At 44.3% G+C, this 13603-nt stretch overlaps 1 protein-coding gene across 1 annotated transcript; it reads left to right on the forward strand.

Annotated features, from left to right (window-relative positions):
• Positions 1-4909: 4909 nt before the first annotated feature.
• Positions 4910-13167, forward strand: PPIF (peptidylprolyl isomerase F). Its single transcript, XM_075717285.1, has 6 exons — positions 4910-5098; positions 7325-7355; positions 8819-8907; positions 11075-11171; positions 11994-12069; positions 12473-13167. The coding sequence occupies exons 1-6, from the start codon at positions 4910-4912 to the stop codon at positions 12606-12608; spliced, it is 618 nt and encodes a 205-aa protein (XP_075573400.1). The 3' UTR covers positions 12609-13167.
• The last annotated feature ends 436 nt before the right edge of the window (positions 13168-13603 follow it).

Below are 13603 nucleotides of genomic sequence, written 5' to 3' on the forward strand. Positions count from 1 at the left end.
CAAGTAGGCATGCAGTCGGCCAGTTAGAATGAGGAATGTGTATCACCTTTTTACCAGTGCAGTGTCTGCTGGGAGGTAACACCATTTCAAGCCCCTTGAAATCAAAATCCCCAAGTTCAGGTCATGTTTCAAACATTTATTCCTTCTGTTTCTTTAGAAGAGGCACTTAACCACTGTTGCTGTTTCCTGTCCATCTTGGCACAATGGTGGTAATATTTACTGTTACTTCATAGTCTTGTTTGTCAAGATTTTTCAGTTGTAAGCGATGTATCTATATGAAATAACATACAATGTGTTATTGTATCATTTAAGGTTCTTTTTCCTATGCAGGCATTTCTCTGCTAGGGCATAAGGGTCCTTTAATAGGTGTGTTTCTAAAAATACCTATTTTGAAACTTGTATCGAAAGGGTCCTCCTTGTTTATCCATCTTTAACTTCTGTGTTGTCTTTTGAGATTGGGGGAAGGGAGAGAGAATGACGAAATCTGTAGGGGCGGGTACCCATCTTCCTGATGGCTCTGCTGAAGCATCCACCTTGACTTTTGTCTGTGCCGCCGCATTCTGTTGCCTATCTTGTGTAGTGCAGGGACACCAGGTGCGTGCGTTTTCTAGCCAAATGTATTTCTCTCCTAGCCAGATGTTGCAGAATTTCAATGATGAACGTATCTTGAAATGGATGTGTTCAAAGCTCCTCTAAAACCATTTCAGTTTGCTGAGCTAGCGCCAAGCCTCATTTGGTAGTGATCTAGGGTGGTCTTTGACAGAGTTTTTGGATTTTTCCTGTCCTTTTTGGAAAGTGTCCTCTGTAACTCACAAGTTCCTAGTCATACTGTCTGCAGGAGTTGTAATTCATCTGACTGCAGGAGTGTGCTGGTTTTGAGTTCATTTCCTTCATCGTAGCTAGCATGGGGCCATGTTTTGGATTTGTGCGGAAAACAGTGTTGATAACACAGGGGTGTTTCAGTCACTGCCGAGCAGTGCTTACACAGAGCCAAGGCCTTTTCTGCCTCTCACCCCACCCCAGCAGGGACCAGGCTGGGGGGCACAAGAAGCTGGGAGGGGACACAGCCGGGACAGCTGACCCCAGCTGACCCCAGGGATATCCCACACCATATGGCCTCATGCTCAGCACAGAAAGCTGGGGGAAGAAGAAAGAAGGGGGGGACGTTTGGAGTGATGGCCTTTGTCTTCCCAAGTAACTGTCATTTGTGATGGAGCCCTGCTTTCCTGGAGGCAGCTGAGCACCTGCCTGCTGATGGGAAGGAGTGCATGAATTCCTTGTTTTGCTTTGCTTGCGTGGTTTCTGCTTTACCTGTTAAACTGTCTTGATCTCACCCCAAGAGTTTTCCCACTTTTACCCTTCTGATTCTCTCCCCCATCCCACCAGGGGGGAGTGAGCGAGCAGCTGTGTGGGGCTTAGTTGCCGGCTGGGGTTAAACCACGACAAGGAGTAGACCATAACGAGTGATTTAGTAGCTTTATTGCTGCTAATTCAGTCCATATTCCCAAATAAAAAGATCACCACTGTGAAAAAAAGCGAGTTGTTTCACCTTCTCACCAAGGCCTGCAAATGAGGAAAACTGCATTGCTTGCTCTACTAAAGATGCCTGTGAACTCCTTAGCAAAACAGTTCAAAGGTGTTCTGCTGGTGTTTCCCAAGTGTGAAATAAGATGGTATTTTCTTTTGCTCATCTTTTGTCTTGTTTATTAAATAATAAATCCTTCAGGGCCGGAACTGTCTGTTGTTACAAGTATGCACAGAATTTAACACCTAAGTGCTAATTTTGGTTTGGGCTTCTAGTGACTACTACAATTAAAACAACATTAAAAAGAGTGTGAGGTTTTTTTATGGTCACTAGAGAATAAGCAGGTTGATGATTAGATTAAGTGAAGTTATCATTTCCAAAAAATGGACTTGAAGCCGAGAGGATACGACAAAGTAACTAGAAAATGCATAGTGATTTAGCTACTATTAAAAAAAAAAAAAAAAATCACCTTTAGATTATTAGTAAAGGGATAGAAAACACCAGCATGGCATTGTATGTATAAAGTCATTGTTCATCCCTATCTTGGATACTTTGCAAAGATCCCCTCATCTCAAAAAATCCATAGAAGTGGAAACAGCTCTAAGAAAAGGGCAATAAATGTGATCCTGAAGACATGGAACAGCTTTCTTATAAATAATAATAGAGTTGGCTGTGACTTTTCAGTCTTGAAAAGAAATGACTGAGGGAAGAAAAGATGTAGGTCTAAAGTCATGCACAGTATGACACAGATGGATACCAATCAACTTGTCTCCTCCAGTACAAGAAGTAGGGCACATTAGATGAAGCTAATGGGAGCAATATTCGAAACAAAGAGATTCTTGATGCACTGGGCAGCAGGCCTGTGGAAGGGCAGCATCCAATTAATTGCCAACAAAGCTGCCGATGCTAAGAGTTAAGATAGGTCCAATGAATGGAGAAGTATACAGAGAAAAATAATAATAAAAAAAGATTACTACATACCAAAGTCACGACTCAGGAAGTTCTCTGAAGTGGAAGCAGTAGGATGCTGAAAGCGTATTCGCCTATAACACACCCCGCCCCTGTTTTCACTCTTCCTTAGGCATTCCTTTGAGACAGGATTCGGGACAAGATGGACCTTTCGGCACAGTCTAATATGGTTCTGTAGTTATAAAGCATGGTACGTGCTATAGTCATCCCTGCCATACCTCCAGCTGTTGAATTGCTATCTCAAAACTCTTAACTTGCTAAATTTATCCCTGGTGTCCTTCCACTTGATAGGCATGAAGTATGGGCCTGTCTGGAGTGTGCGCCTGAAAAACTCCGTTCATCTAGGATTTCTCAGTCATCTGTAATTGTACGTTGTAGTTCTGCCCTGAACTTTGTGGTCAGCGCAGTGCCTTGATTGACAGCTTTCTGACGATTCAGAGAATGGCACTGAGGAAGTCACTTTTAGCTGCTTGACAATGAAGAACTTAGGCAGGATTGGAAGTTTACTATTCCTCATGTAGGGGCTGTCTTTGTGTGATTCTGTCATACTGTATTACACGGTTGCATTACTCTAACCTTCATTAGAATAACGTAATTTATAATACAAGGAATGTGAAAATTACAGGTGCATAACTACTAGAATCACCCTTGGGTTTTGTTTTGGGTTTTGTTTTTTTTTTTTTTAAGAATCACTTTAGGAGCTATTTTCTCACATTCAAGGCTATAATTTTTAACAACAGGTAAACGCTGTTTAGTTTTGGTGACTTACTGCCTTAAAATAATCTGTATAAAACCATGCATCCTTTTTGGAAATGTCTTAATAGAAATCCTGGTTCCATCTGGGAAGCTGAAAGAGCAGAGCAAGCAGACACAATGCCATGTATGTGCAGAGTTCATTTTGCAGAGAGTCAGTGGTCCAGTTGTGTCCTGTTAACTGCAAGGTTTATGATAAATGAAAAGCATCAGGCGTCCTGGGTGTCCTTTGCTTCAGGTGTAATGGGGCAGAACACTGTAGGTGTAGCACACTTGCATGAGCTTGTCATGCAGAACAGATCTTCTTTTTCTGTTTCTTTTCAATGAAAAAAAAATTGGTCTCCGATACCAGTGGGTTTGCATTAGTGATGTGATGTCTGGTTGAAGTGCTGATAGAGTAATGGTAGGTTGTGGCTCACCTAGCAGTGTGGAACTGCACCATTAATTATTTGGATGAAATAAAATGCATGCAGATTGTCAAATATCCCAACAGGACTAGTTTTTTTAGAGACAACATATACTGGCTTATGAGAGGAGTTGTCTTGCTGCTGGTATACTGATGGAAGAGCTTGCTTTGACCTCACAGACCAGGACCAAACCAAAGACATTTGTGGCATTAAGAATTTGAAAAACTTTTGAAAGTTCTTATATACAGAATCAGGATGGCAACTGGAGAGGCTTTCAAAATAATATCTGAATATGACTAAAATTGATCTAAATTACAAAGTTGGGAAAAACTAAAATGATAAATGTTGTTATTTACCTGTAAAACATGAACAGTATTTCCCTTTATAAACCATTTAACCTGGACTACTGCTACTCACTTTTGGAATCCCTCGGGGGCAGGTTTCCTGGCACAGCCAAGGTCCGGCTATGAAATGATGTCCTGGGCACCCCCGGGGGTCTGCAATGCCAGGGTGACGCCACAGGTACGTGCTCAGGCACACCTCTTGATGTTTCGTCATGTGTCGTGTCGTAATTCCCTGGGTGCTGTCAGTGAGTAACGCTACACGGGCAGCCCGTGACTCCCATTTCTCCACTGCACCCAATTATCCCACGCGCGTGATGGCGGCAGCCCGGCCTTTCCCGCTGGGGTGCTCCCCTTGGGGCCTGCGGGCCAAGCCCAAAGGCGTTGCATGGAATTACAAAATTTTAGAAACTTCCCGTCACTGTTGATCCCTGGGGTAAGGGGCTGTGAGGAAATGTGCAAAAAAAAAAAAAAATACAAACCAAAACAAAACCCCCAAATCATACAAACAAAAAACCCCCCAAACCGTTGCAAAAGGGCAGGTGGTGAGAAGATGGCGTGGGTCCTGCTCAGCAGCCCTAAGGGCGGCCGGAGCCCGCAAAGGCCCGTTGTCAGGGGAAAGCACCGGCTCCCTCCGCCCCGCCGGGGCCCCGCGGCTGAGCCCGCACCGCGCCCGGCGGGCACCGGCCGCCCCAGGCCGCCTCTCACCGCGCCGCCCTCAGCGCCCCCGCCGCCATTTTGCGCTGCGCGCCGCCCGCAGCGGGCGCTGTGGCGCCGCGGCGGAGCCCATAAAAGGCCTCGGCGGCAGCGGCCGCGTATGCTGTCTGCCGGTGCCTGCCCGCTTGCCGCTGTCTGCCGGTGCCTGCCCGCCGCTGCCCCCTTGCCGCTGCCTGCGCTGCCCGCCCGCCCGCGGCATGCTGGCGCTGAGCGCCGCCCGCCGCCTGCTTCGCCCGCCCGGGGACCTGCTGCCGCCGCCGGGGCTCGCCTGCATGTGGGCGGCCGGTGCCCGCGCTTACTGCGCGGCCGGCGCCGTCCCGCCGAACCCGCTGGTGTACTTGGACGTGGGCGTCGACAACCAGCCGCTGGGACGCGTCGTGCTGGAGGTGGGGGCGCCGGGGCTGCCGCGGGGGCGGGGGCTGCCGGCAGCTCACCTGGCGCCGGGGCCCGAGGGACGGTGCCCGGGGAGCCGAGGGCGGCGGGGCGCCCGGGCATGGCGGCCGGTGAGCGGCAAGGTCAGGGCAGGCCGGCGGGGGGGCGGCCGGCACCGCGGGGAGGGCACGGCCGCCCCCGGCGCGGGCGTCAGAGGGGCCCGGGGGGTGGCGGCCCTCGCCGGGCTGCCGGAGCCCGCTGCCCGCTGCCCGGCCGCCGGCGGGGCTCCGCTCCCGGGGCGAGGGGGCGGCGGGGTGGCTCCCTCGCAGGTAGGAAGAGGGCTGGAGCGGGGCGGCCGCCTTCGCTTTGCCGCGGTACCGCTCGCCCGTGCCGGCGGCCGGTAGCTGAAGCCGTCCGTGCGGGACGGGGCCGCGGGCTTGGTGCTCGGGGTGACTGCGGCCCGCGGGGTGGAGGTTGGGCCGTGCCGTGGCAGGGAGCCCCAGCGGAAGAGAACTCTGAACCGCGGTGTGAAAGCTGGGGTGCTGAACGAGGGTAGACGTACTCTGCAGCGTACGGCTCCTTGAGGGACAGAAGCGCGGTTCCAGAAGCGCCCGAGGCCCCAGCCGGTCCCCGGGGCTCCTGCGCTGCCCGCGAAGCCGCGCCCGCGCCCGGCCGCCCAGGGCTCGGCGTGACCCTGGGGCAGCGCGCCCGTGGGGGACTTCAGCCGCTCCTCCAGCTTCGCCCTCTTCTTAACTTTCTCCTCTTCCTGTGTGCTTAGCGTTTGAGGCTTAGTCTTTGGTTTTCTGAGGTACCGCGCCTGTGAGCTTCCCGCTTCGCGAGCGTTGAAAGGTTTGCACAGCTCTGGTTGAGCTGGCAGATGGCTCAATGGCCAGCTAGCAAACAGCTTTATCGTTAAAAACGCAGACTCCGAAACACTCAGAAGGCCTGAACAGGAAAACTGCGGTACACTCTGCTCTTGCAAAAAACACGATAAGCGCCAAGACTTTAATTGTGGTATACCACGTATCCTTAGGGCTGGGCACGTGCCTCTGAATAATTGTGTTGTGTGTGGGAAGGAATGAGGGCTGTGCTCCAGAACCCCGCGCTGAAGAGGGAATGCTGCTCTTCCGAATTGCTGCCTACTGAGGGAATTCAGTGTGGCCTTCTGCCTCTAGCACCCATGCTGGGTCTGTATCGGTGGATTTTTTTTGAATGTAGTTCATAAGAGTGCTCTCTAAAAGGTTTTCTCTTGAGACTAGAGCCCAATTCATTTTTCTTCATTGAAAGTGTCAGCACATAAATAACTCGGACACTACTAGCTCTCATGTTCTCAGGAGGTAGCGTTTGAGGGAGTCATAGGTAAAAATATTGCTGTGCAAGTTACATATTCATCAGTGAGATTTAGTAAATAGTAGGATGGTATTATAAAAAATAGCATTAATGTTTCTGTATTTTTTGTGGCAGCATTTCATTTTCCATGTTAAAGATTTGTAGTGTGCCCAGTTCACGGGATATCTGAATATATTGCAGCATCTCCTTGAATCTTTGCCTAAGCTGTGGTTAGGTTCAGCTGCAAATTATAGGCACCCGAGGAGAGCGTCCTAGGGAAGGAACATTAAGTTCTTGCCACAGCCATGCTGTTTCTACGTGTCTGCTGCTGGCCCGTCAGGATGTGTGACTAGATAAAACTTTGGTCTGACCTGATATGGCCATTTGCATGTCGCTTTTTCCAGGCAATTATAAGAACATACATTTTTAAAATTAGTAAAAAGAAGCATACTAATCGAAATCAGAAGTGTTTGTTTGTAACAAATGTGTATGTAACCTCATGAGTCTATTTTGATACACAGTTTCTGCTCTTCTTTTTCCTTTGCGTTTTCTGCAGATTTCAACCGCAGACTTTGATCTCTCCAGTTGTATCCAAACGCGCTTTGATCCTTGGGGTCCATTGTAAACATTCTTAGTTATTGCTAAATGATTATGTTGATCAATGAAATCATTAGACACTACTTAAGTTGCTCTTCATTAACTGGCCAAAGGTTGCATGGAGGGGATATTTTTAATTGCTAGCCAAATGCTTGGGAAGTCTTAAGGTCGTCTTGGAATTTTGGGTGGCTTGTGATTTCACATAGCTCATCACCTTGGAAAGACGGTTCAGTTGTACCAGCCTCCCATGTAGACATTTTTCTATGTATGTATGAAAAAGCTCACTTACTGATTTGTTTATTTTTCTTTAACAGCTGAAAGCTGATGTGGTTCCAAAGACAGCAGGTAAGGTAGCATCTCCACAAATTCATACTTAAATATTTAAGGTTTAGATTGTGATTTTCAGGAACAAGAATATTCTGTTACCTTTTGGAAACTGTTTCCATAGTCCGTCCCCATTTGTTAAACAATATGATACGAGCTTTGCCAGAACAGTGCTAGTGAGGAATTATAATTTGTTGTTGTTGTTCTAAATAGTTTCATATTGTAATTTGTGCCAAGACAGTACAGGCCATATGTTTGATTATCAGTGGTGAGTAAATATGTTTAAAAACATGTTAGTTTGCATTAAAATCAAACCCCAAAGCAAATGGGAAAAAGCAAATCAAAGGGATGGTGTCTCTCAGAGTTTCCAAAGAACATACAGGGTTTTGTTTTCCTTGTTACTAGCTGATCAGTGCACTCATGTTACACAGTTTTTGTGTTTTATCACGTATTTCCTTCTTCATGTGTTTATTTAGCAGTTCTGAAAAACTTGTGCTTTCAGTTCCCACTAGATGGATAGCTGTCGTGGTTTAGCCCCAGCCAGCAACTAAGCACCACGCAGCCGCTCGCTCACTCCCCCTACCCCGATGGGATGGGGGAGAGAATCGGAGGAGTAAGAGTGAGAAACACTCCTGGGTTGAGATAAGAACAGTTTAATAATTGAAATAAAGGAAAATAGTAATGCTAATAGTAACAGTATAATAATAATAATGATACACGAAGCAAGTGATGCACAATGCAGTTGCTCACCACCCGCCGACCGATACCCAGACAGTTCCCGAGCAGCGATCGCTGCTCCCCGGCCAACCACCCCCAGTTTCTATACTGAGCATGACGTCATATGGTATGGAATAGCCATTTGGTCAGTTTGGATCAACTATTCTGGCTGTGCCCCCTCCCAGTTTCTTGTGCGCCTGGCAGAGCATGGGAAGCTGAAAAAGTCCTTGACTAGCATAAGCAGTACTCAGCAACAACTAAAAACATCAGCCTGTTATCAACATTCTTCTCCTACTAAATCCAAAACACAGCACTATGCCTGCTGCTAGGAAGAAAATTAACTCTATCCCAGCTGAAACCAGGACAATATCCTTAAAAAAAAAAAAAAAAAAAAAAAAAAGGCATCATCTTCACAATTACTATAGAGAACAAAGGCATACAAGTCAGAAAATGAAATCTTTAACTCCAAGGTGGTGGGTTTGGGGAGGCGGGGGGGATCAGAGTTACGGTATAACAGCAAAATAAAAGGGAGATGAGATGGACAAGGGTTGTGTTTGTACCCTGTTCTGAGGCTAAACAAGCTTTGTTTCCTTAGCTTTATAACAGAGGTTTTCTAAAGCATGGAAACAACTAATAAATCAGTAATACCTTAAAGATACTGTACAATTTTTGAAGTGTATGAACTTGTGGCGTAGTTAATCTACTTGTGTTTGATTATATTATGTATCGTGTACGGCCACATAATACTTTATGCTTTGTTTTCACAGAAAACTTCAGAGCTCTTTGTACTGGGGAAAAAGGATTTGGATATAAAGGATCCACTTTTCACAGAGTGATTCCTTCATTTATGTGCCAGGTAGTGGGTTTTTTTTTTACTTTTGCTATTAAATGTATCTCTATGTTATTTATATATTTTTAGAACTGGTTAGACTAGTAGTAACATTTTAAGTGGGTCTGCTCTAACCTTTGCTAACTAAAGAATAAACAAGTGACAGTGTGACTTGCATTTCTGATCTTTTTGCTATGGCTGTTGCTTAGCACATCTTTTGTACAAATAAGTGTAAATTATGTGTAGACTGTCTTAAAAAAACTGGCTTAAGGCTTTCTGCTTTTGTTTAGCAGGGTACTTTAGTGTGGGGCATATTTGGCAAAATGGCACTTGCTTGGGAGAAGCATTTGTGGCTAGAATGACAATCAGCCTTGTGTTCCAAGCAAGCTAAGAAAACGTGTCCGTTCTTTATTCCCAACAGAATAATCTGTTCACAATAAAGAATGTGTTTAAAAAAAAAAAATACTTATTTTTCTGAACATCTCCCTAATATGAAGGGGAGGAGGGAACCTGAAAGGGATTTTGTTTTGATTTAAAGGATGAATCTTTCAAAATTCTGAAATAAAGTCCATGCACGTTCGCAATGTTTTCTTAAACAGTACCAACAACAACAACAAGTGGAAAAAGCCTTTTTGAAAGCGTACTGTGTTTGGCAAATGAGCAGGATTTCAGCTGCTGTAGCGCACTGGATTGTATGATTCCTGGTGGTCCTCTCTTCCTGTAAAAGAGCTACATTTCAACAGCATTGCATTGTAGACTGGCTCTGTAAATAACTTGAGATGAAGGTTATAGTAAGCGTGCTTTATTTATTAACTGATGACTGTGATGGTCCCCCCTCCTCACTTCTTTTTTTAAGCTAAAAAATGCAGCTGTCAAGAGGCCCTAATCTTATGACCTATTTCTAAGAAGAGAAAGGGGACAAGTGTGCTGTAAAGAACCTATTTTCTTGCCTTTGAAATGCAAACTAAGGTTTTGTGATACTGAAAAAGGGACAAAGTTTAGAAGTCTTGCTGGGGTCAGAAATACATAAATATAAGAAAAATAGAAATCCTACTCTCAGTTCTACCCCTAATTTGTGAAGTTCTGTGTAAGTCTGTTCTCCTTGCCTCCCTGTTTTGTCCCCACAAATGGACCCAAAATGAAGATATTAGGTGGTTTACTCTGTGGTATGGTGAGATGATGAATTGATGTTTAGGAATTACTTGGTAGTCATTACCAAAGTGGAAATACTGTCGTAGGTTTCAAATATTTTAAAGTGAGAGGAAAGAGTAGAGGCCTTTCCACTTGTTGAGATGGAGTGTTAATATGATTCAGGCAATTGGTATAGCCTAATTGGAGGTCATCATACCCAGGACTTGGCAATTCAGATGCCTCCACATGGCATGCAGCGTGCAGAGCATACTTCTGGGACTGCGTAGGAGTAGCTGTAATGCCTCCTGTAATAGATTGCTCAAGGTGAGAATGGAAAGATGAACATCACATGAAATACTTGTTACGTACGAGTTCTTTGCCAACATGGGCGGTGTCGCTTCTGGGAGAGGAGATGGCAGGTTGCTGGAAGCAGTGTTTAGTAGCCACCTTTGGGAGTCACTGTGTCTGGGGATTTTTTTTGTTTGTTGGGTTTTGTGTGTCTAACCTAAGACAGGTGGTCACATCTAGCCCAGCAAACAGCGTGTAGCTGAGGGAAGTTTAAAATAGCTCAGGTGTAACACTTAAACAGCAAAACCTAGAAACAGCAAATAGTAATAATGGAATTCCTCACCAGTATTTATACCTGTTGGGAGAAAGAAAGGGAAAAATAAAACTTCTTGGGTCTTGGCTGTGGTAATGAATTTGGGTGATTTTGTTTTGAGGCCTTTGAGGTCTGTCTTAAAATTACTGCCGTTTGTTGCGTCACATTTGGGAGCAAGGCTGGTAACACAGAAAGGTGGTTGTTGGAGTCATGGATGTCAGTTGGAGAGTATCAGCAATATCTGGAGTGGAAATTTACTTTCAGCTTGATTGTATCTTCATCTGGTTACATGGTTTTAAATCCTCATGTGACCATACTCATTCTTAACCTGAAGAAAATTTACTGATTTTATTACTTTTAAATTAGAGTAAGTGAGTATATTTTCAATACCGCCACTTCAATAGCATCTGATCTAAAATAATGCTTGTGTGCTAGTAAAGTTAATAGCCATTTCTGTTTCAGGGTGGTGACTTTACAAATCATAATGGAACCGGTGGAAAATCCATTTATGGCAGTAGATTTCCAGATGAAAATTTCACACTTAAGCATGTAGGACCTGGTAAATAAACATATTCTTTCTACCTTCTGATGACAATAACCTATAATGGAGCATTGTTTATGAAGATGTGTTTTTAAAAAAATAAGGTTTTTTAGATGTGTGGGATACTTGGCAGTTACAGAAATATCAAGGAAGTTTAACAATGCATCATCCCTGGCATGTGCTTATTTGTGTAGACTGCTGTACAAATAGAAGTCAGCCTGTAATGGGTGACATTGCCATTCTTGCTCTTCCTATAAAAAAGACTGTGCAAAATAAAGTAGGGGGGGGTTTGTATTTTACTTGCAAATTCTACAAAGGTGAAATTACTGCTTTCATTTTCCTCTTTCGTAAGTCATAGACTTGAATTTTTAGTTGGATGATTACTGCAGAAGTGAAACAAAACAATCTGGGATTTCTTATTTACTAGATTACACAGGCACATCCTTTTAAGCTCAAATTAAATCCAGAAAAAATAAAGGAAAAGCCATGCCTAAGAACATCTGATTGAGTTCTATAGTCTCTCTCTTTCGGATTGTTACTTCCTCATCACAGGAAACTACTGCTGCTGTTGAACCACAGTAGAGGTTACCTTCTGCTAATCACATTCAGGATGTGTGCAACTAATTATATTGCTAACATTCTTGCTGTGGAGAGAAGGGAGGCTGGGCTTGAGGGAATAGTCAAAGACAAGAAGCTGGCATCAGAAATCATTTGGAGACAATGTGAGGCCATCACATTTTCTGTCTGTCCATCTTTAGTCTAAACGTACAGAGGAAAATTGTCTTCTCCACTGCACACTTGTTACACCAACCTAATAAGCTGCTTCTGCTGTTGTTGTAGGTGTCCTTTCAATGGCCAATGCAGGACCCAATACAAATGGATCTCAGTTCTTCATTTGCACTGCAAAAACTGACTGGTAGGTTCTCAGCCCTGCATACTAACCTGACGAATTGATGCCTGGATCCGGAGGGTTCGGGGTTTTCTTAGGGATTTTTTGTTTGTTTGTGTGTTGATGGGGTTTTGTTTGGGGGGTTTTGTTTTCCTTTTTAATTTCCAAATTACTTGACTCACAATGGCTAATAAATTGTTTTGTGCTACTTGAGGGAGGACGGGCTGTGAGGGTAACAAGGCCACTATCCCTCATAATGTTTCTAAGGTCCAGAGCTAAAAGCATTTCATGTCACTTGTAGAGCAGTTGTGCCTTTGCCTTACGGTTGATCAGCAGGTGAGAGCTATGAAGATCTGCTAACATCCCTTCACTGAGCTCAGTTTGGTTCAGTCTTTATGTTGTTTTAAGTAAAACTGCCTTTGTTTTACAGGCTAGATGGAAAACATGTTGTTTTTGGGCATGTAAAGGAAGGAATGGATGTCGTGAAAAAAATTGAGAGCTTTGGTTCCAAGAATGGCAAGACCTCCAAAAAGATTGTCATTACTGACTGTGGCCAGCTGTCCTAGCCTTCAGGACCTTCCTACCATTCAGGACAACTTCAATGCTGTGAAAAAAAAATCCTAAAAAAACCCCAAACATTTCTGATCCCATGAGTAGCACCTATGGAACCATATTTTCTATTTAACTTGGTCCAACTTTTATATTTATATTGAATAATATTGATTAAAAGCATAAAACAAGAACTGAAACATGTTTTAACTGAGCTACCTTGATAGTCACACTGTCACACTCATTTGGTAGAGTCCCACTGCGTTTTTAAAGCAGTAGTACGGTCACCCAGAGCATAGCTGACTGCAGTGTTGATACTATTCTTAGTATTTGGATGATTCAGGTGTTAGAATTGATGGTGGAGTTGACAACTAAGTGTTCTGTAGTTGGGGGTTAGATATAAATTGAGAAATACCATTTTTCCTTTGGTGCTAATAAATGCCTATTCTGTTGTTTGTCTCATCGTTTTGAAAAAATACTAACTAGTGCTCTCAAGGCCGTCTGCACCACGACTGTCAGACATTTTCTTTCTGTGTCTCAATGTAAGTCTATCCAATACAATTAATGTGTGGTTGGGGGGGGGGGGGGGAGGGTGTTAAATTAATTCTGGTTTAATTATTTTTTTTTTGGTAGTCTCAGACCAGTGTTTAAAACTGAACTCTACCTTGCTTCAGTGGAGTGATTTGACTTTTGGGTTAGGTAAATTGCTTTAAGTTGAGTTAGCCTACTACTGGAGCTCTACCTGGGCAATAAGACGACAAATTAGCCAAAAGATCATGGGACTTTTTTATTATGCAACTGTGAACTTACTTGAAGTGCAGTTCTGCTCTGAGATTTGGTTCTGTGAGTAATACAGCACAGTTCTCAATAGATAGCCTATTTTTGCACTTTGAGAATATAATCAGAGTATAGCAATGTTGCTTGAGTGAGAAATAGGTTTTATTGCTTTTTTTTGTCCTGTTGGTCCTGCAAAGACAGCCCACCCTGGGTATTAGTTGGATTATGATTTCTT

The sequence above is a fragment of the Pelecanus crispus genome, chromosome 10, assembly GCF_030463565.1.
Source record: "Pelecanus crispus isolate bPelCri1 chromosome 10, bPelCri1.pri, whole genome shotgun sequence".
In the NCBI taxonomy this organism is placed as follows: domain Eukaryota; kingdom Metazoa; phylum Chordata; class Aves; order Pelecaniformes; family Pelecanidae; genus Pelecanus; species Pelecanus crispus.

Coding starts and splice junctions, on each gene's coding strand:
- PPIF (XM_075717285.1), top strand. CDS start 4,910: ATGCTGGCGCTGAGCGCCGCCCGCCGCCTGCTTCGCCCGCCCGGGGAC. Junction 5,099..7,324: donor TGGGACGCGTCGTGCTGGAG/GTGGGGGCGCCG, acceptor TTTCTTTAACAG/CTGAAAGCTGATGTGGTTCC. Junction 8,908..11,074: donor TTCCTTCATTTATGTGCCAG/GTAGTGGGTTTT, acceptor TTTCTGTTTCAG/GGTGGTGACTTTACAAATCA.